This window comes from Oncorhynchus tshawytscha, linkage group LG13, assembly GCF_018296145.1.
Source record: "Oncorhynchus tshawytscha isolate Ot180627B linkage group LG13, Otsh_v2.0, whole genome shotgun sequence".
In the NCBI taxonomy this organism is placed as follows: domain Eukaryota; kingdom Metazoa; phylum Chordata; class Actinopteri; order Salmoniformes; family Salmonidae; genus Oncorhynchus; species Oncorhynchus tshawytscha.
Genome location: NC_056441.1, coordinates 40,224,180 through 40,247,059, shown reverse-complemented (window position 1 = coordinate 40,247,059; position 22,880 = coordinate 40,224,180). Strand labels below are relative to the sequence as shown.

General features: G+C 40.4%; 2 protein-coding genes across 2 annotated transcripts in view; both read right to left on the bottom strand.

Moving 5' to 3' along the window:
- Positions 1–8,114, bottom strand: part of atp9b (ATPase phospholipid transporting 9B) — a 55,433-nt gene extending 47,319 nt beyond the window's left edge. The window contains exons 1-5 of the mRNA XM_024441867.2: positions 7,979–8,114; positions 5,123–5,296; positions 2,492–2,642; positions 1,148–1,261; positions 857–965 (exon numbers count right to left, since the gene is read on the bottom strand). Coding sequence (XP_024297635.1) covers positions 857–965; positions 1,148–1,261; positions 2,492–2,642; positions 5,123–5,296; positions 7,979–8,058 — 628 coding nt within the window. The 5' untranslated portion in view covers positions 8,059–8,114. The remainder of the gene's footprint in view (positions 1–856; positions 966–1,147; positions 1,262–2,491; positions 2,643–5,122; positions 5,297–7,978) is intronic.
- A 1,252-nt stretch (positions 8,115–9,366) lies between these two features.
- Positions 9,367–21,721, bottom strand: sall3b (spalt-like transcription factor 3b). The gene is made up of 5 exons (XM_042295734.1): positions 20,907–21,721; positions 20,699–20,833; positions 10,630–13,659; positions 10,080–10,423; positions 9,367–9,903 (listed from the first exon to the last, which is right to left on the bottom strand). Exons 2-5 carry the CDS (start codon positions 20,778–20,780, stop codon positions 9,532–9,534), a joined length of 3,828 nt encoding a protein of 1,275 aa, XP_042151668.1. The 5' UTR covers positions 20,781–20,833; positions 20,907–21,721; the 3' UTR covers positions 9,367–9,531.
- Positions 21,722–22,880: the final 1,159 nt, after the last annotated feature.

The window sequence follows — 22,880 nt, the reverse complement described above, 5'->3', positions numbered from 1 at the left end:
TTTGTGGGCCGAGGACCAATTACAACAAACAAAACATTAATTAATTCATTTTTGGGGGATTTCTTTTTAGGGGGGGGGCTCTTGAGAGTTAGAAACAAATACACGTGCAATTTCAACATTTGATTGCTGATGCACAACCAGCAGTCACTCAATTTGCCCATGTCAGCTAATATTTTTTAGATTGGTAAGTTAGTATAGTGGCCAGCTATCTAATCGTGTAGTAAGCATGGTCGAATTACCGACTGGGGTGGGGCCCACTGATCATCAGTTATCATATTATAAACTGAAAATATTTGCTTCCATCCTATGACAAAATATGTGGAATTGCAGCGAACTTGCTTTAAAAAACAACATTTTCTCTACACCCCATGGCAAAATGTGCAGAATTTCAGGAAACTTAAATGCTGTTATCATTGCTGTCACGAGGGCGGCCGCTAAAATGTTTTTCCCGCAAGGTGTGGGGGGGATGTGTGTATGCAGACCCACGAGACCCTTTTTTGTGGCCCCCACCCAAGTTGCCCATCCCTGCACTAGACACACACACATTCTGTGTGTGAAACTGACATCCCTCTCCCGTGTCATGGATATCACACTAGAGGATATCCTCACACACACACACAACTGTTTGCAGTCTTGGAAAGAAATCAATGCAATTACAGCAAGTAGAATGACTTTCTTTAGAATGCAGAACCCTGTGAGTGTTGTTCCTTAATTGCATGGGGCAAGCTTAAGTACAACTACAATATCATTCAGCATCATGTGACCAATCAAGTGTGAGCAGAGGAGTAGCCATTTCCATAACAGTTACAGTAGTATCTTCATCCATACGGAGGAGGAAACATGTTTTGTTATGAACCTCGCACTGTGAGCTTGCTGTAGAGCTGGGAGTTCATCTCCTTGTCCCGCTGGTACCGCCGGACCTCGTCCACGGCCTCACGTACCATTGTAACAGCCATCACAAAGCCCTGGGTGGCAGAAATAAAAACACACCGTTGACATTTAACACACATAACAAGTACTGACAGGGTGTAATACAAGTGTGTTCATATTTAGGACTGGGACAACGTCAGTTTGTGTGTTCAAAAACACAAAGGTTAGCCTACACAAAGCATTCACACTAATCCTGAAAAGTGAAAAACACATTTACCAGAGGTGCCCAGTAGGTGTACAAGTACCCTATTTTTAGGGATGGCACGAACTGGGAGCAGGCCACCACTAGAAAGTACAGGTTGAGGAAGAACTTGAACTGCTGGTAGAGAACCTGAGAAGAATAAGAAAATGATGAGTGAATATCTGCACTGAAGAAAGAACGCAGATAACAGTCATAGCACACCGGATGGGTTAGATCAAATCAAACTGTGTCACATGATCCTAATACAACAGGTGTAGTAGACCTTACCATGAAATGCTTACTTACAAGACCTTAACCAGCAATGCAGTTCAAGAAAGAGTTAAGAAAATATTTACCGAAGTAGAAAATTATAAAAAAGTAACAATAAAATAACAATAACTAGGCTATATACAGGTCCTAGACTTGGCGCTCCAGTACCGCTTGCCGTGCGGTAGCAGAGAAAACAGTCTATGACTTGGGTGACTGGAGTCTGACAATTTTTGGGGCTTTCTTCTGACACCGCCTAGTATATAGGTCATGGATGGCAGGAAGCTTGGCCCCAGCTTCCTTGGGCACAGGGACTATGGTGGTCTGCTTGAAACATGTAGGTATTACAGACTCGATCAGAGAGGTTGAAAATATCAGTGAAGACACTTGCCAGTTGGTCTGCGCATGCTTTGAGTACACTAGTCTCCCATTTGTGGGAGTTAGACTCCCACAGATAGCCAAATTCATTTTTTTTGTAATGATCACAATGATGAGCACTTGCTTCCAGTCCCAGATTATTAGAGCCAATGGGATCAATGAATGACGCTCTATAGTTAATGAACTCCTTGACCTTTAGGATAAAGCATACTGCTGAACCATTTAATAATTCAAAGTGTAGGAGAAAAGCAGAGGGTTTGGCTCAATATGAATGAGAATATGTATGTTTCTGAGAGACAGTTGACATTTTATGACTCATACTGCTAAACCATTTAATAATTCAAAGTGTAGGAGAAAAGCAGAGGGTTTGGCTCAATATGGATGAGAATATGTTTCTGAGAGACAGTTTTATGACACTGGCTGAGGACCAGTCTCTTCATCATAAAGCCATTTGGTAAATAAAACTGAGCTTTGGTTGATCTGAGCTTTGTTGGAAACTTAACATTACACCTCAGTTCGTGACAGCAATTTCTTCACAGCCTGTTCTTCTATAACTTTTTCTAAATATATGTTGGAATTGTATGCACCCTGAACTATTATAAATTGGTACATGACACATCTAATATAAAAGTTCGTAATAAGTTTTAACTTTGTCCTTTAGAACGACACATTTCAAATATGTCTAAAGCGCATCCTGATAGATAAGCTAACATTCAGCACTGTGTGTAAACTCACCCCAGGCACAAAGGTGAAGAAGTTGTACTTCTGGTTTTTAATGGCGTTCTTGGGGTACTTCTCCTCACACTTCTCCGGGTGGCCCAGCCACACTGTCCGGGCTTTCAGCTCCTTCGTCCTCCGACACATACGAGCCAAGCAGTCACAGCAGCTGAGGGACAGAATGAAGAACGTCATCACCATCACTAAGAAATGTGCTGTGAAAAACAGGTGACGTTGTCATGAGAATCCCTTATTTCCCGTGAGTAGTAGTGCAAGAACAGATGAAACAAAAAGTGTTCCAGACAGGTAATCCAAACAAAAGGAGAAAGAATGACATCTTAAGAAACATAATTGGAATATAACTACATACGTCCCAAACAAGGTTTTTGCTTTCATGGTTATCTTCAATTAAACAGAAAACCCTAAATAAATAGCCTAACACTAAACACGTTTTGTTCAGACGGCCTTCCTCATGGATGGCCTTTGCAAAGGTCTGAAGTGTGAGCTACCAAAGGAAGTTGCGTAATGTTTACAGGTAGATTTTATAATGTAAATAAACCTCTAGCTATGGGACGGTTACTTTACACAATTATCATGGGATTTGTACTGTATTACTGGGGTTCAGCCTGGATACTGCAAAGTAGAGACTAGTACAGATTATTGAGTACACATTCACATTCTCCCAGAGCAGGCTAGGTCTCTCATCGTTCATAGCATCGCTGAGGAGAAACAATGTGGTGGTCCAGCCTGCTAATTATATCCTAAGCCATGTCACTGTTAATTAGATCTACTGGGTTGCTTTGACAATTTATAAGAAAGCTCTTTTAGCACTTTAAATTAACTGAAAAGGTTAGGAGCACTCCAGGGCGGATTCCCATGTGAATGTTACGGCAGCCAGACTTCATTGCCAGCTGAAGAGAAGAGTCAAGTCTCACTCAAGAGCCAGACATATGGAATAAATGCTTTTTAGGGCATTATGTAATAATTGCATATAGTCTACTCCATTGGTTCTTTGTGAGTTTTGCCCGGGGTGGCTGAGTGGCACTGGTAACATCCAGAGATTAGCCATTTCCCATGCATCTGAGTCTACAAGAGGTTGCAAAGAGGCCAGAATATCAGTTTCAGTACAGTCTCTGCAAACACATTTGACATGCATAATGGCTACTTCATAATGGCTGAGTGATGTGGACTGTGTGTGATACTGCTTGTCTTTAGACAACTAGTTAGTGGTAGGGATAGCTAACACGTATGGGTCTATATTCAGATGCATCTGACTAGGCCTCTGCCCTAAACTCTGGCACTAGAGAGAAGAGAAAGTCTGGCCTCATGGTGTACACCGTCATGCTGATTGCTTTGGCATTTACACTCTTTAAGCACATTGGCAAAACACAACATAAATCAACTTTGAAAAAAATATGTGTTTGTGTTGGCTTCTATGTAACCCCGCTCTACATGCCACCGTCCAGATTCATAAGTGAGATTATTTGCACAAATGAATACTATTTAAATAATAGGACATTTGAATAAGCAGGGGTTATTCTGCGTGAATTATTTGTGTTTTATAATCCTCGGCTAAGCATACATAAAATTACTGGAAAGCATCAAACTGGTCAGCTGTGAAAAATCCGATTTGTTCATTAGGGAAAAGATCAATACGCAGTTTTGGGCTGGAGATGCACCACTGATAACCAAACGACACTGAAAACGTAGTATTCTATCAAATTCATACATAAACATTGCAAAAGGTTATTTGTTTAGCATTAAAATATCCCTCTTCCATTTGTTTACACACCTTATTACATTTTATTGGTGTTAGTGCTGATAAATATTTCACTCTAACACATTGTAAATTGTATTTTAGTAGAGGACAAAACCCGTCAAATAAATCATTAGCTGGATAAGCCGCATTGTATTGTTTGACCTCAAAGTATTTTGGGACTGGTAGTGCATATCGAGGAACTCAACCAAAAACATCCCCTCTGCTCACTTCATGCACAGCTACCAGTGCGTTGGAAATCCAAACTGAGCTTCTCTGGCATATAATACAAATATACCAATAATGCCCTCTCCCCTCTTCCCCAACACACACACTTTGGGGCAGGGAATGACTATATTTTTGTGATTTGAAATGAAGTCCCTAAAACTACATCGCCATATAGGGCTCCCGAGTGGCGCAGCGGTCTAAGACACTGCCTCTCAGTGCAAGTGTATCACATCCGGCCGTGATTGGGAGTCCCATAGGGCGGGGGCCAAATGGCCCAGCATCGTCCGGGTTTGGCCGTCATTGTATATAATAATTTGTTCTTAACTGACTTGCCTTATTAAAAACATTTCTTCTTTTTTTAATAACCAATTTAAAAAATATATAGTATAGCTCATCTTTCAATAAAGCCACAGGTTGCTTGATGAAAAAACGAAAACCTTTTGAGAGCTCCTGGATGACCAAGGCTGAATCCCAATTCTGCACCCTCCTCCCAAAGTGTGCACTTACACATTCAGGACATGGATATAAAAGCATTGGATTTGTGCAAGCATTAGCTAGAGGAAGTTTCCAACATTGTTAAATCTTTGACAGGGAGTGTGCAAGTCAGGAGAAGGGTGGAGAATCGGGTTGCAGCCCAACAGTTAGTGGTTCCACTTCCCACCTACCTGCCACAGAGGATCTTCCAGCCTCCCATGAGGAGCCACCCCAGGCCTCTCTGTCTCTGGTTGGCCCTGGCCCGAGGCAGGGTGTGGTAGTCACTCTCATCATTCTCAAAACCTTCCTCAGACATCATCAGGGGCATCTCGTCCAAGTTAGAGGGTTCATCTTCTAAAGAATACCTGGAAAGGAAAAACAACATGGTTACTGTAAATAATACAGCTATATACAAGTTCATTTCAAGCAGGCACAGATACTAACAAACCTGCAGTGAACATGTTGACAGAAGAGACCTTACAGCAAACGCATGTATGCCTATAAAATACAGACGTTTGATAACTGGGCTTGTTGTTACAGCAAAATATTTACAAATACAGGAAGGAACTCATGGTAAAAGTGAGAACTTGGGAACTAACAATAATGAAGACGAGGGCAGAAAATTCTAGACAATTGTTTACCCAGACAACAACAAAGGCCTATCAGGGTGAGGATCTGTATTGATTGCAACCTTAAAGCAGGGGAACTTGAACATTTGTCAGTTGGTTTCACTGATTCACTACCACTCTGATAAAGAAAAGGTTCAATTAATTAATTTGCTGACACATTCCTCCTACTTTATTGCATTACATCGATTCCACTGGGCCACATTTTTCACTTAACAAATAGGATCCTAGCATCCAGATCCAAACATGTATGGACCCTAACAGTCTTGATGCATGTAAACTAATCTCTACTGCATTTTAAAGCTTTAACATCGCTGATGTAGGAATGAAAGACTACTGACAAATATAATTAAGCCAGAGGAGAGGTTGGCTTGGTTCCTATGTCCTGGAGTAGCACACAATTCACATGAGCACACAGGAAAGTCTCCTGGGGACATAATGTCTTATGCATAAGGACTTAAGGAATTAGGAAGCAGATCTACTACAATACCAGGTAAAGGAGGGCCTCTCAATGAGCTGGACTAACTACACAACATACTGTAGATTCTGTTCATCCTGCCTCAGTCATTGAATGGGTCCACAACTCTCCAATGCAACACAGACACATTTTGATAGATAAGCTACAATGCAACTGGTTTAGTCCCATGAGGGTATCAGATTCCCTAACACTAGGCTATACTGGTGATTAGGAGAGCTTCTCCCCTGGTTACTGTAAACCCCTTGCTATTTTCCTTTCTGTATTCATGTTATTCTATAAGTAGGTAATAGCTATTCTATTTCTTCAATTGATTCTTTGTAAAAAATAAAATAAAAAAAAGATTTACAAACCACTTTGCTTGAGTAATAATTGGCCAGTTCAAAATATCAAAGGGATAATGGATAAAAATTGAAAGTCGCTAACAAGTGCAAAGGACCCATCTAATTTGGGTCATCCTATACTGTCTAGCATTTATTTTCAACAATGCATAGTCTCATCATGAAAACGTGCAAAATATGATACCTGCACTGTATCAATTCCAATGCATAGCCAAGGCCTACATAATGCAACATTGAAACAATGGTTCCCCTACATTCGAATGGAGAAGTGAGGAGCCATGCCCAAGACAAATGCTAGGCCTTGCATAATAACCTGGCCAAGCATTTGTTGATTAATCGTCTCATTCCACCAACAACTACACAAAAATGGACAAAGGCAACAATTGATGATGAAAATGTGGTGTTGTTGTAATTGTAAAAGATATTAACATGAAGCGCAGATGGAGGGCTTTAGTACAATCGCAGGGCCAACCCATCCAGTAGCACTTGATGCATTTAAACTCTACCGAGCAGTGAAATACACCAAGGCAGACGATTCTATGAACTGGGAAATCAGGGAGATTCCCTACTAATGTTCCTGAAATGTAAGATTTTCTGTCAGACATATGCTGTGGTAGAGAGTTTGTCTAGTTGGAAGTCATTCCAAAAGAAACTGCACTGCTGACATGGATTTGATTAATTGGAAAACAAAAATGATTAGGACTAAGCTAGGCATATATAATAAATATCTAGAAAAAATGAAGTGTGACGTTTTCACAAACTCAGACCATGCTGAATGTCCATGGCTAGATGAAGAGGAGTGAAAGTAAGGGACAACACCTTTTCAATATAAACCACCTACAGAGATTCAAAGAGCCATGGAAATAGGATTGTGATGGTGTAAAGAGGTAGGGAAGCACGTTTGCTGGCATTGCTTTCTTAAAAATGCACTAATAGACTCAGCAGTGAATGTCTTTATAATGGCCACATTCGGGGTCCATTAGCAAGGACATATCCTCAGCAGCAGGTTATTGATCAGTGAGCTAGTCACGCACTCTGCCTCCAATTCTCTTCCTGCTCCGAGCCAACCCGGACCAGCAGATGGGGTCGCATTGTATTTCATTAGGTAAATCATAAGTTATCACTTGGAAATGTGGAATTATAAGCACTGTTTGCCAATAAATAAGAATTTGTTCTTATGTACTTATGACTTGTCTAGTTAAATTAAGGTTAAATATAAATTTTAAAAAATGTAACTAGCCAACCTAGATAAATAACCAGACGACAAAAGGGGCGAAAACGTCATGTGACGCTTGGCGTGTCAGCAAAGCTGTTCTGTTATCTGGCGGTGCTTGGCAAATAAAGGGCTCCTGAGTCCTAGTCATGCCTAAAATAGCAATAGGTCTTGTCTACTTTTCCTAGTCAAGAGAGATTAGCGGTTATCATACAGCTAGCAAAGAAGCCTGCTTCGTTTGTTGAAGCCAGAGGTAAGAATTGCTTATTAGCTCACGCGGCTAGTCACAGAACAACTAACGTTATTGTATCAACGTCCCAAAATACTGAAATGCAAAATAAATACTTATAACGATGTCTCCACCGGTTGAACAAAAAAAACGTGTCCCATACCTAGAATGTCTTGGAGTGTTGTAATAAGCTACTTTTTTCGAGCCCTTCCGCATCGAGTTTAGCGGGATGCTGTCAGCCATCTTGGCTGGACTATACACATCTTGACGTCACTGCCAGCACCGGAAAATGCTTTTCTTACAGTATGCTGTGTTCAACATATCTGGGAACTCGGAAATCTCTGAACTCGGAAATCTCTGACCTCCGACTTCAGTGCGTTACGAACAACTGGGAACTCGAACAAAAACGAGCTCCGAATAGAAAAAAATATTTTGAACGGTCATCCAATTCGGGAACACAGGCCTCTTTCTTGAGCTCCGACTTTCCGACTTGAACATCACTGACTGACGCCGTGATTTCACCTAGCATTTTTCCGAGTTCCCAGTTGGCTCAATGCACCGTTATTCAGTTTGACTGGATTGACAGATGCGAATGTGGGATTTTATTAGCTCAATTCGTTTTGTAGTCTAGAATTATGAATTAATGTCGCTACATGTTAAGCAGTAATGCTTAACACAGTAAAAGTTGGAAAAATCACACTTCTCAAATTGTAGATATTTATTTAAAGTAGCATGAAATATTGTAATCTAGACAAATAAATTATTTTCTTTCAGTAGATGTCTGTCAGCCCAGCAAATTATGCTTGTAAAAATATTTGCTGAGATTGAGAGGATCCACTTCCATTGCTTTTTAGCTCATCCTACCATATGCACACTAATTTTTTGTTGTTGTCTGTAGCCTTCATGCAGAAAAGAGGCACATGTCTCTAGTTTGTATCTGTGATGCCTCTTCTGTACATCAAATTCAGAAATCTACTAAACAGTTCTCAGTGGAGGAGATAAAATGATTCAATCTCTAACAACAAGATTTTAAAAAAGCAACTTTTTGACTAAACCATATAGCTTACATTCTGTTTATGTATGCATCTGTAAGCCAATTGATTGTTTTCACATTTTTATCTAATATACATTTTGGATGCAGAGAAAATAACCTAAATGATGAAGCTGAAATAAATGCTGATAGACTGCATAAAGTCAAGAGTAAAGTCCAGTGAAGAAATGGGACATGCAATTTAAGCTGAAGTAAATTCAATAAATGATTGTCCAACCTTAGGCTTGCTCAATTACTTGCACAAATTCTTCAATTTGAAATGCTGCAGGCCTACATGTGAGGCCTCGTTATAAAGACATTTGTGCTTTGCACCAACTAGCAGCAGTGAGTAACCGACAGATTCACCTCTTTGCATTTCTATATCACATTTTCCCTTTTTAGAGTAATAGAGTGTGTGTCTATAGTAAGCACCATGGACGAAGTGAAACAACCTGTTTGTGTGGGCAAAACCAACATTTGCATATGGACAATTCAATAAAAAAAGAATGAAATACTGTAGGTCTGTGAATTAATAAAACATTTTTTATCTCTATATAATACATAGTCAACTTGTTTTTACAAATAAATCAATCATTTATTCTCTACATTGTTTGTATAATCTATATATTTTATTAATCTGCCATTCAATTTATTTAAATTGATCTCAATCTCTTTACTGTCACCAATTAACATAGAAAAGTGTCGGGTCGGTTAATTCCAAGGTCCATGGCTGTCTTTCCAAGACTGGTCATTGGTGGGCTACCCCCAGTGCTGACTCTGTCCATGCCTGCCGTCATGGGATAAAGCTGTAGAATCCCCCCATTCTGGATCACTGAGATCTCATTCTTCTTCATGGCTAGGCCGTTGGTTATAGCTGATGCGTAGCGGTTCCAGAATCCTGGATCCACGTTCATGGCCCGTTCCGTCAGGTCCTTCTGAAACATCTCTCCGAACTTCATGGCAGCTTCCCCACCCAGCAAGGCCAAGGGGTTCTCCACCGACAGACGCCTGCCTCTTCTGGCTGGTGCATTGTTCCACATATGAGTGCCCATGTGTACCTAAAGAGAAATGGGGGAGAGGGGATGGAGGACATAAAACCCAAATACATGAACATTAGTCATAGCTATTAGCTAAGCTAAAAATATGCTGAAATAGTTTGAACCGCAGGTACTGAGTCTTAAGAGTGTTTGGGGAGAACATACAGTCATTATAATCCCATTAAAATGTGTAGTACCTTCAGGTTTCCTTTAGTTGTGAATGCCCTGCCACAGATGGAGCAACCGAAAGGTTTCTCCCCTGTGTGGGTCCGCTCATGGATCTGTAGAGCGCTGGCTGAGGAGAAGTTCTTTCCACACGCATGGCAGTTGTGTTGCTTCGGGGTCCGTCGAAGTTGAGGTGGCCCAAGCAGAGAGGTGATTCCTGGGCTCACCAGAGATGGAGGAGCAGCAGGGACCTGGAGGCTGAATGGATGATGCAGCCCCTCGTTGAAGTTCATTGGTCGATGGTGCCCATTCATTTCAGATTTGATCATCCTTGGCGCAATGCTGGTAATCAGGCTAGGAATGCTTTGGCTGGAACCTAAAACAATTAGATAAAGGGATGTTTAGAGTTTTAATCAGTTGTGGGGATAACTTAATAAGATCGACATTTGCTAGATAGTGAAGGGGGAAAACAACATTTTCAACAGTTGTAGTGATAAAGAGCATTTAAAAAGGGAACACCTTTTTACATTGTTATTACACCTACTCTACAACAGGTATTATCAGTTGATATTGTTATCTTACCACGTTCTTTACTCAGGAACAGCGTACTGTAAGGACTCTCCTGTTTCACACACTGCCTGTTAGGTTGCAACCCTCTCAGATCCAAAGTCACTCCATTTTCCTGTACCGGAGTTGAGGTGGGCGAATCAAATTGCTCACTCTTCACTGAGGCTGTGATCTCTTGGGACTCTCCACTGTGCTTCCCAGATGGGGAATTGCAGAGGTGGACCTCAGAATTGCTTTGCGCAGGTGACACTGGTACATGCATACAGGTGGACGATTCAGACACGGTTGGGCTGCCGGCTGCATTGTGATTCTGTCCTTCTCCCACTATAGAGGAGTGGATAGCAGCACGGCGCTCACTGTCCATAAAACCATTCATCATTGACTTTAGCCCAAAGGAGTGGTTTAGGTTCATGGTGGAGTCTATCATTTTCATTTGGTTCTCCAGTGCAGCTATGCTGAAGACAACAGCATCAGAGTTGGGAGGAGAACTAGAGACAGAGCTTAGGGGATTAAGGGTATCAACACCCCCCTTCATATTTTCTACCTCTTCTTCTTCATCATCATCATCCTCTTCCTCCCCCATGGAGTTGTCATACATGAGGTCATTGTCATAGTTATTCAGGCTGTCAAAGTTCTTCTCGTGGAAGGAGAGATCATTGTCGAGGTCCTGTAGGCAGTCCATTAAGGGTGAGTTTGAGATCTGACCCCCCATATGCATGCGGATGTGCTGCTGTAGAACTACAGCGTTGGTGAACTTCTTCTGGCAGATGGGGCATGAATGTTGAACCCGGAGAGGAGGGTTTGCTCTGTGGACACCAATGTGTGTATTCAGGTTTCCTTTGGTGGTGAAAGCCCTGCCACACACCTTACATTTAAAGGGCCTCTCCCCAGTGTGGATACGGTAGTGCATCTTCAGCGCGCTTTGGCAGCTGAGCACGCGGTGACAGAGGATACACTGGTTGGGGTCTGTTATCTTCTTGTCTATGTTCTCCACCAGCTGCTGGAGCTTTGAGGTCTCTGACGTTTGCATAGAGTCCAGGAGGCCACCGAATGGAAACTTTGTTTCGAACGGGTCAGAGGCCAGGGAAAGTGGTGAAAAGTTGGAAGTCCGAGCACTGGGCTCAGGTGTGGATGTGGTAATAGTCATGGCTTTACTTGTTGCCACAGTAAGTGGACTCACCCTGGGTCTAGTCATCCAGTTCTGGGACAGATGAATTTCCTCTGCTTTCAAGACATGGGAGGATTCCCCCTCCTGATTAGACTGTGGAGACTCTAAAGCTGTGGGAACACTAGTTTCATTGCCTGTAGTGTTCAGCGACAAAGACACACATTCACTTAAGGCTGGGGAAGGCCTAAAAGGAGATTTGATGGGTGGTGTGACACTTAGAGTTCCACTTGAGCTTCCCATAGTAGTGAGAGTGAAGGGAAGCTGAATGCCCATAGAGGTGGGTACCGTCACTGAAACAGGCTTGCTATCCAGCCAAGTGGCTCCTGTTTTTTCAGGAGGGAATGACATGCCATAGGGAATGCCAGAGCTCGTTGGCACATTGTCTAAATATTCCGGCACTGGATAAGGGTTCATCTGAACACGGGGATACTTTTCTTTGTGTCTCTGGAAGTGGACTTTCAGGTTCCCTTTAGTGGAGAAGCGATTGCCGCAGAGGTTGCACTTGAAGGGCCTCTCCCCAGTGTGAGAGCGCAGGTGGATCTGCAGCGCGCTGTCGCTGCCAAACACTTTGGCGCAGAACCTGCACTTATGCTTGAAAAAGGGCTCCTCGGGGCTGGGCTTGGTGTCGAACATGGACACACTGGGCAGCTTGCCATTCCGGTGGTGCTTCATCAGGGCGGAGAGGGGGTCGAGGGCATTAGTCGTGGCTGCGATGCTGGCCAGGGGGTTGGGGAAGATGACACTGCTGGGGGGGCTCTGAGGTAGAAACGTCAGGCTGGATGGTGAGCTGAGGAGACTGTTGCTCTGGTCCTGCATGGAGAGTGGGCTGGACGAGGTCAGGGTCTGAGTACAGCTACTGCTTGTGTGTGAGTATGAACCCATGCATGGAGGATGTAATGAGGAAATATTGTTGCAGCTAGTAGGGGGAGGGGCAGAGTTGTCAGAGGGAGCTGAGGTACATCTAGCGTCTCTCATGTGGGCCTGTCCATATGAAGTTTGTTTGGAGAGTGTGTGGGACCTTTCAAGCACAGATGCCGAAGACACAGACGCTTGCCCATTAACAGCAGAGGGTATGGTCCCAGACAGTGGTAGGACAGGGGGAGCGATGAGGCCTTGGGAGGGGAAAGGGTTTGGTGCCAATGATAGGGCCCTGGAGACTGGGTTTAGTGCTGTTTGTGTGGGCTGTCTGTTCATGAAGGCCACCTGGCTACGGATCTGCTCAATAAGCTGCAACTGGTGGACCTGTTGCTGCTGCAAAGCCAGCAGGTGCTCTAGGATCACTGGGATGGCCGCTGTGGCCGCCTTCCCTCCTGCTCCACTACTGTGGAGGCTCTGGGAGAACTGGGCAACAGCCACCCGGGTACCGTGGAGGATCTCCAGCGTTACGTTCGTACTGGGCATGCTGCTAGTCACAGAGGACGACTGAGCTGAAGGGATAGCCAACTCAGTTATATCTGGGGGATTCTGGGGGCTAGATGACTTATATTTGTTGTGGTGCTGCTGCTCCACCTCCATGGATTCATCCTCCTTCTCACCCATGTTCATCTCCTCTAACATATCTGTGCTCTCATTATCAATATAATTCATAGGCTCCACCAGTTCAAGGCCCCTGTCCGCTGACTCCATGTCTTCTGAGTCCCTGTGGGCCAGGCTAAGAATGGCCAGGCTGAGGGTTGGAGAGTATCCAGCTGGGGACCCCTCAGGTTCAGGGATCCTCTCATCTTCCTTCACAATGAGGACCTGAGGAAGGTCCTCTGTGCAGCTTCTCTGGTGCTCATACAGTTCGGCCCAGGTGAAGTACTCAGCAATGTTTCTACACACATGGGTTTCCTCAATGCCACTGCGGCGCTCCTCCTCATCCATTCCCTCCAATAGAGCTGCATGGAAAACAGGGGGAGAAGAAAATAATTGTTAGTTAATATAACTAGGATGACAGACTATAACCCTACAACTACAGCAAGAGTAAACATTTTCAACGATAAACGAAATCTATAGTCTTCATTCTAAATGTGTAGATTAATTGCATCATATTAGACCCAGTTTCTACTCAATTCAATCTCCTTGTATGCAGCTGCTAATTTGATTTGGTTAATCAATCAAATTATGTGACCTACCAATTGTGCATACTGAAACTTAATGAAATGTATTGATTATTGATTCCCAATGCATTCATACAGTTAAAGTGCCATGTCCGTTGAGTACAAATTGGGTCTTTGAATGGCTCATTCCCTATTGCAATCAACCACTCTAATTTCCGCAGCAGGAATTTCAAATGCTATTCCACAACGCTTGGCTCTGTCAAACAAACGAATCACTGTCTATTAGAGCATGCCTGGGAAAAATGCACCATTATCTTTGTGAAATTGTTTACAAAATGACCTTCTGTAAACAAGCTGAAAACAAGTTCATAAAACAGCAATATTTCCAAATAATATTTCATAGTTCATTCGAATTACTACATTCTGTGAATTCATGTGAGATTATATTTATAGTGTAGTAATTTAAAGAACAAAACAGGAAAATCCCAATAATTGATCTTCATTTAATAAATTCTATAGGAACCTTTTAAATTATTCATCTATAATGCTGCTTCTATTTGAAAGTAATAATTAGTTTAACATGTTATCAATGTAGATCATTAAAAGATGTATTTATTGGTCTGATGTTGATATTAAATAACTTCACTAATACCTAGCTACACAATCCAGCTATAAGCACATGGCAAACCATTTTTTTTTAATTCCTGGCTGCAAATACCTCCCTTGCACACACAAAACATTATATTTTAACATGATATTTATCTAGATCTTGGACATGCAATAGCTACAGCTATGTTGATGTAAATTATATAAGGAATAAACAGACGTTCCTACAATCTCATGGCCTCTTGTTCAGTATCCTCAGTGATATTCTAGCAGCTGCAGTAACTGTAAAAAGTCTAGAGAGCTTAATTCTTTTAGACATTAAGCTTCTCATAAATGCCCTCAAATCAATGCAGTTGACAGGGAAATCGCCATGGCATCTGTTAAAGCTGTGTGTTGTTAGGAGGCTGGCTGATGAGCATGCCAGCTGGGTAATGCTGGGAAGTTCCAGCGAAACAATACTTTATGTGCATCCAAAATGGCATCCTATTTCCTATATAGTGCACTTTTGACCAGCGCCCATAGGGTTCCATTTTCAACCTTTCTTTTATTGCACATACACCCAAGTTGCTTTTCAATGTGCATTGAAACAACTTTTCAATGGGCATTGTGTGATGAATAAATTCAGTCTATAAATCTATAAAATCAGAAAAAAAGGGATAACTGTGCATGTTTACCCTTCTATTGAATAAGATAGAATGGAGATATGGCTTAAACTTATCATCGAAACATGAGTGCTGTGATCTATCCAAGGTTTAGTCTTTTCAGTACAACAAATAAATAAAATTGACATGTTTTTTTGATCACTGTTTGTTAAAAAACTAAACATTGTAGCAAAAACATTTTTGGGGGGGTGCTTAAAAACGTGTTTCTTACTCTTTTTGAGTGCCTTCGTGGCACTGGTTGAAAAACAGGGCCATTGTGACAGCGCATACACAAAGCAGCTTCGATAATGTGTGTGTGTGTGTGTGTGTGTGTGTGTGTGTGTGTGTGTGTGTGTGTGTGTGTGTGTGTGTGTGTGTGTGTGTGTGTGTGTGTGTGTGTGTGTGTGTGTGTGTGCGCGCGCATGTCCAACAATGTCTGGCATACTGTGTGGTAAATAAATTGTAGTTCTGAGGGATTAGTGATGAGTGCTTTTTGAAGTCAGTTCGGTTTCAGTTTGATAATTTAAAAAAAACGGTTATCAATTTCAGTTCCTATTGTTTCGTTTTTTAACATTAAACGCACTATGCATCATGAGAGTGCAATGCTGTAACAACACATAATAAAATAATTAATAAAAGTCCCATGATGGTAGTTACTGCTTATCTCTTATTAACCATAATTTGTTCACATTACTTGACTTTCATAAAATATTTCAGTTGTGTTTATTACATTTGTTTTATTTGAAGACTTTATTATTTCATTCGGAGTCATCATCTCATCTCTATAGATCTGCTGCCTATGCTGTCTGACAAATCAGTATTTAGTAGTTCTTCAAAGTAAATAAGACACACTTTTATGACTGCTGAATACCAACTAACAATCATATCATGTATTTTCAGATACCTTAGATATTTTCAGGTAGAGATACCAGCGAAACAACTGCTCTCTAATCCCTCTTGATCGCACATTCTTCTCTCACTGTCAGTGTCTGGACCACACTAACCTAACGTGCCAGGCGTAAAAGAAACACACAGACTGGACAAGTAGGTGTGCAATGGATTATGGGCATTGTAGTTAAATAACCTTGTTTCCAACTCGCAACTATGTAGAATATTAGCCTGTTGGAAACTACAACTCCCTACTACATGACACAGTTTAGGATTGATCTGATTTATCTTTAGAGAAACTGCCAATGTGAGCATTGAGCTCACAGGAAAAAAATAAACGAAGGCGAATAAAAATAATTGAACCGATGTTGGTCAATTAGTTGTTTAAAACCTAGAAAATAGCACACATTTCTGCACTAATTTATTGTCACACCAAGTTCAATAATAATTGATCGTGGACTACAGGAAAAGGAGGGCCGAGCACACTCCCATTCTCATCGACGGGGCTGTAGTGGAGCAGGTTGAGAGCTTCAAGTTCCTTGGTGTCCACATCACCAACAAACTATCATAGTCCTTGCTTCCTGCCATCCAGGATCTCCATACCAGGCAGTGTTAGAGGAAGGCCCTAAAAATTGCCAGACTCCAGCCACCCTAGTCATAGACTGTTCTCTCTGCTACCGCACGGCAAGCTGTACCGGAGCGACAAGTCTAGGTCCAAAAGGCTTCTTAACAGCTTCTACCCCCAAGTCATATGACTGCTGAACAGCTAATCAAATGGCTAACCCGGACTATTTGCATTGACCCCACCCTTTAAAAAAATATATGATCTATTATCTATGAATAATCACTTTACATATTACCACGACTTACCTGTACCCCTGTACATTGACTCGTTACCGGTACACCATGTATATAGCCTCGTTATTGTTATTTTATTGTTGCTCTTTTATTTTTTAAATTTAGTTCATCTGTACATATTTTAACTGCATTGTTGGTTAAGGACTTGTAAGTAAGCATTTCACGGTAAGGTCTACACCTCTTGGATTCGGCGCATGTGACAAATACAATATTATTTGTTTTGATTTAATAACCTAAACAGCATACAAAACATTTCAGTAGAGAATCAGTGTCATTGGCTCATCTAAGTGGGTGGCCTCAAGATCACCAATGGTAAGTTACTTAGCAAACAGAAGTAAGACAACGATGCCATGATTAGCTAGAGTTGGATTTTCTAAAAAATATTACAAATATTTTTCTAATTGATAATTCAAATACTATCATTCTTCATAGTTAATAAAGGGAAAGTTGTTGCTGTATCAGAAAGCTACCTCAACAACAAAAACAGAAAAACCTTTGACAATCTAGGTGGATATATGATGACTCTGACGGGAAATAAATGACACAATGCACTATCCAAACACAGGAACAAAGGATGGCCAAAATATATTTGTATTGTTTGTTTACAGTGGAGAGCAAAATCATTCACAGCAATTGATATTTTGATATGAAAACAAACAGATCAGAGTGAGGGATCAGTTTACACAGCAATACATGCGTCAGAGGTCAATGGCACAGATGTACTAATTGCATTATGATTCTGACATGCAGCACTTGCCCCTTGTAGGGTGAGGTGGACAAAGGTTAAATCAGCAGGCTCAATCAAAGCTCATCTCAGAACACACCCCCTGCCTGGTGGGGGAAGGGACAAAGAAGAGCCTTGTTGGCACTCAATGCAATCCCACCTTTTCATCCTACTAATCTGCCACATTTGTCAACAATACAGGCCAAGCACGAAGACCCTAGAAAAAAAATGGCCTGATGGGTTGCCTAACATTGAATAACGGATAAATCCTACACAATATTTGACTGAGGTGGAGGGAAATATTTTAAAAGAATTACTAAAATAAATACCGTGCAGATAATGTAATAAACCTGATAGTAATTAATCATTTTGAGTTTAAGGACCTCTGAGCAAGATTCTGATGATTCTGATTTAATCATTGTGCCAAACCCTATTACAACCCGTTTAACACCATAACACTTCTAAAACATATTAATTATCACAAATTAATGTTACCATGAAATATACAATATATTATCATAATAATAAATGTGCTATTACTGTAAAATATATTTATTTAAGTTCATATATCCATCAGCCATATGAGAACAATATTGGCCTACACTTATGTGCTGTCCAGAAAACTTTAAAAACATTTAGCCTTTGATTTGGAGGGAGGGAATAGCATTGGTACAAATGACGAATATCTTAAACAAAACAGAAACTGTCATCTAGAATTTGTATCTATGGAAAATGGGAAAACAATACTTTAAGACTATTTAGGAAATGTGTAGAAAGCATAAAATATGTTGTCTCAAATAGAACTCAATTAAAATAGTCATGTTTGAGTGTGGCTCAGATAAATATTTAAACAATGCAATTTCTTGTCTTGAATGGATTGAATAGATTAACGGGATAAATACTACATTTTTGTTGATATTCATATTTTATACATATAGGCTACTGTATCTGTAAAATATGAATCTAATCAGGGAAACATTTTCTGACCATTAGCCTCCCACTGGGCACACCACGTCATTTCAACATGGATAATTTGGTAATATTTGTAGGGGACATTGATCAATGAGATTACAACCTATATTCCTCCACTCAAAAAGACAGCCAAAAGTTAGTTGAATTTCCATTGTGTTATCACTACGCTTTCAACCATCTAATAGCACAACCAAATTCCATTGTTAAAACAATATCAGACTTTTGGTTTAGTTGCCACCCAAATGTCTATCACTACGCTTTCAACTATTTAAAATCACAGTCCTATTGTTTAACTTTTTGGATGAGATGGAGATGTGATTCCAACATATACATTATTCATTTGTAGACAAACTGGAACGAAGTCAGTGGCACAGAACTATCTAATTAGAACATACATGGCCTTCAAATGTTGATATTTGGTTGCGTTGACAACCAAACACAATTGAACATCACTAAATATCATTACATTTGAAATCAACCCGAGCTTGAAACCCGAAGCCTCTGTATTGATGATTGTTTTTGGTTGAATCCTGGGTGAATTGAAACAATAGCTGTTGACAATTTTGCAAATGCTATATAGGCCTAAATAGCATAATTGATGATGTGAGTGATAAAGTATGGTCACATTTTGTTTGCTCTATTAAACTAACCCTTTGGAATGACATTGATAGCAACAGAAAATCTATTTCATTTTTAAGTGGAGATCTCTCAACAATCATTCTCTCCATAGCACATTGGTCATAGTCGGTGACAAATATCATAGCTCAGCAGGGCTTGTTTAGAACCTTTGGTGGGAGATCAGAGGGTAGCTGTAGATAGATCAATTCTCCAGTAGGAGGTGCTGCCCAGCCTATTGTTTTTTTTTCTGATAGTGGAAATAATGTTGAAGATCTGACATTGTTTTAAAGGTACAAATTCAACATATTTTATACTAGGTTTGTCTATGTTAATATTTGGTTACCATGATGACATCCTGTGGTTTAAATTTCACCCTCAAAACAACAGCTTACTTTTATGCTTTTTTTCAAATACAATGTATTTTCCATGTAGATTTTACGTCACTATATGTTATATATATATATATATACTATACTATATATACTATTATATATATACTATATTGATTTAACCAGTTTGTGCACACTTTCAATTGCAGTAGAATCTGAAAAATTATATGACATATACGTTTTCTTTTCCACACCTGAAGATCAATATAGTCTAATAAAAAAACTAAAATAGCCTATAAAGCCAACCTCTTTCAAAAAACGAAGTAGGCTAGTGGACCTGCCCTAATTATCTTGGACACTTCCATAATCCAAAACTGAACTCTCATTCTAGACTTATAACTCCTGTTGTAAATCATATGTCAATTGTACCATAGTTGCTTACCATATGTGTGACAATAAAACATTTTTATGACATAGTTTTTCATTAACATTATACAGTTACACTAAAGTATAATATACACAGACAGGGAGCTGACGTGGATCCTCTTTGAAACTACTTCCTTTTTATAAATGGGTCAAAATAATGTCATATGACTTCATGATAAATGTAATAACAACAATACATTTTTTATGTACATGTAGGGCCAAACTGTTTCAATATTCCTTCACATCGAAAGGATATAGCCTATAGATAGGCTACACATCTCTCAGGACACATTTCTACCATTACCTGTGGGCAAAATTGCACGCATAGCTCATGAAAGTGTGCTTTGATATCGATCAGACAATAATCTATCCGGAGTTATCTTATCATATCCGAGGGCTTTTTAATGTATTTATGCTAATGTGTATTATTTATCCAGGCTATAAACGACCATTTATTTATAACACTTTCTTATATTGAATAAGACATATCACACTGAGGTGCAGGATAAAGACCGTTGAACATCTGCTCCCATTCACAGTAGTCCTGAATTTTTGTGACAACTTGGGAAGTAAAGGAAATAATAAAATCGTTTTTTTTAAGTCCCTGACTCTAATAAAAAAAAATATATATAAGGCAAAGGGTTATAATAATATATGAATGGTTAGGAAGGATTATAATAAGATGTTAATTAATAACTATTCAAGCTAAATAGGCCTGCTGTAGCCTAGTATAGTCTGGCAATCAAATATGCATATGATAACTTTTTTTAATGCTTTTTTTTTGTTGGATAAAAGTGTGTGTGAATCTCACGTACCATGTTCTGTGGCGACGTCAGTTTGCAACGCTTCTTCGTCCAATTTGAGATGTTGTGGCTTCGCTTGCTTGCGGCGGGACATGTTGTCAGTTCTCTGCTAGTTGCTCTTGTTGCCTTTGGCGGATACATCAGCATCTAACAAATAAAACCCGTCAGAGAGAGTCGGGTCTGTGAAATAAGGGATAACCTATTAGCTGGTGTTACTTACCCATGTGCAGATTGCGCATGTCGGTGTAATTATGATGGAGGATAATGCTTGATGACTCTTGGTGGCTTTCGATGGGGGATTGGCTAAGGTCCAGCTGACCCACACTAGATATGGAAATGAGGGATGGATTTGATAATTACACTATACTTTGCTTCCTATCCACCTGTCTTTCCGCACGGTCCACCATACAACAGTGATGGACATTACTACGTGGAGAACATTTCTCTCCCTTCTGGTTGGTTTTGTTCTGTTTTTACCCGCCACACTTTTGTAAATGTATTTGTGCCATTCGTTTTTATTGTAGCCTACCTTTTCCCCAACGCGTCTTTAAGTTTAAGTCCCATTGTTATCACAAGTCCTTTCTTTTAATTTACTCCACTTCCATTTCTGTTTTTTTCCCCACGCATTGAGTATTGTACTTTATTTTGGAGGTCTACACATGGATAAGAAAGTCCTGGCTGGAAAAGTGTTGCTCATTGCCTTTATCCTCCTCGTCTTCTATTTCTCATGAAGCTGAGCGGAGGAGGGGGAAAGTAAAACAAAAAAAATGAAGATAGCAAGAGTCCGGTTCAGGTTCCCAAAAAGATGCCACGGGGCCGTGATCGAATCCCTATCTCTGTTTTCGTGCATAACAATCTAGTTATTGCGTAAAAGTAATGTTCCTATTCCCAGACCGACGGCGAATCTCATTGCGATGGTCGTTCCGTGGAGCGGGTTCTTGGTCTTCCTTGCCCGCAGCTGCTATTCTTTAGAAGCCTCCGCCTCTAGTCCATTATGAGAAGCCCTGCAGCCGAATGTGATAGGCGACCGCTAGAATGCCACAGAAGGTGTTGGAAGCGTTACTTCAGTTTCAGCGACCTCCCACAGCTGATGTTTCAGTTGGCTTATGGAGCCATTTTACTGGGTTGATAAGTTGTTTTCCCAAACAATCAAACTGAGTGTAACTAACATTAGCCTATATATAATTAAATTACAAATGTCACTTTTGAGGTTTCATGTCTTACTAACAATACACTGTTGTAAGAGTTGTGTGAATATAATTCACTAATCATTCCCTGTCTGAGATAATGTTATGTTTTAAATTAAATGTATCAAAGTGGGTGTTTTAGTTATGGCCCTCTCATCAGCTATTGTTTAAAAGTCTGTAATTATGGTGTTAAAATATGTGGCCTGCCTGGAGAGGGCAGAATCAGCTGTTAATAACTGGATATAGGACTACTACACAACAGCCTTGTATTGATCGCCTTGTCTCCCATTCCCTTGGTATAGAGAGGTAAGAAGACCCACTCCTTGAGGAATACAATTTATTTTAACCTATCAGCTTCCTACAGACTTATGATGAGTAGCGAGAGTGGTTGAGAGCTGTCTTATCTCGAAACTTAACCCTCCTTGATATAATATTGATTCTTTATAACTAGCTCGGCACACAAACTACCTACTTGACCACTATCATGTACAACTACAATGCTGGAACACTGATCTCCTGCTTCTGCAAAGAAAATCCTATTTTGAAACAGTTTGTACGATTTAATTTCAGTACTGTACTTTTACCAAAGAGAAGCACAATACAGTACAGACACAGATCAGCCTACTTAAGCTGAATGTATGATCCTACTTATCATGAGTAAATGATTTAATCCAATAGGATAGTGCATCACATGCATGCTATAACAAAGAAGTGCATGAGCTCCAGTAGAGGGAGGGGTTTAGGGAAGTGTTTCTTTCCCAGAGACCAGGGAGATTTGTGGTGTTCTGTTCGTTCAACCTTCTGATTATTTAGATTTTTTTTTTTTTTTTTACAGTATCAGCCTACTTTAGATTGTTTTCACCGTGTGGCACAGTTAGACTTTCTCAATCCTAATATGTGCATGCGGAATTTTTTTTTTTTTCCAAAATACATTGTTATAGATGGTAAACAATCGTATGTGTATAAAAAAACATGTTTACTGCATTTTGACTGTGCCACTAAAGTCT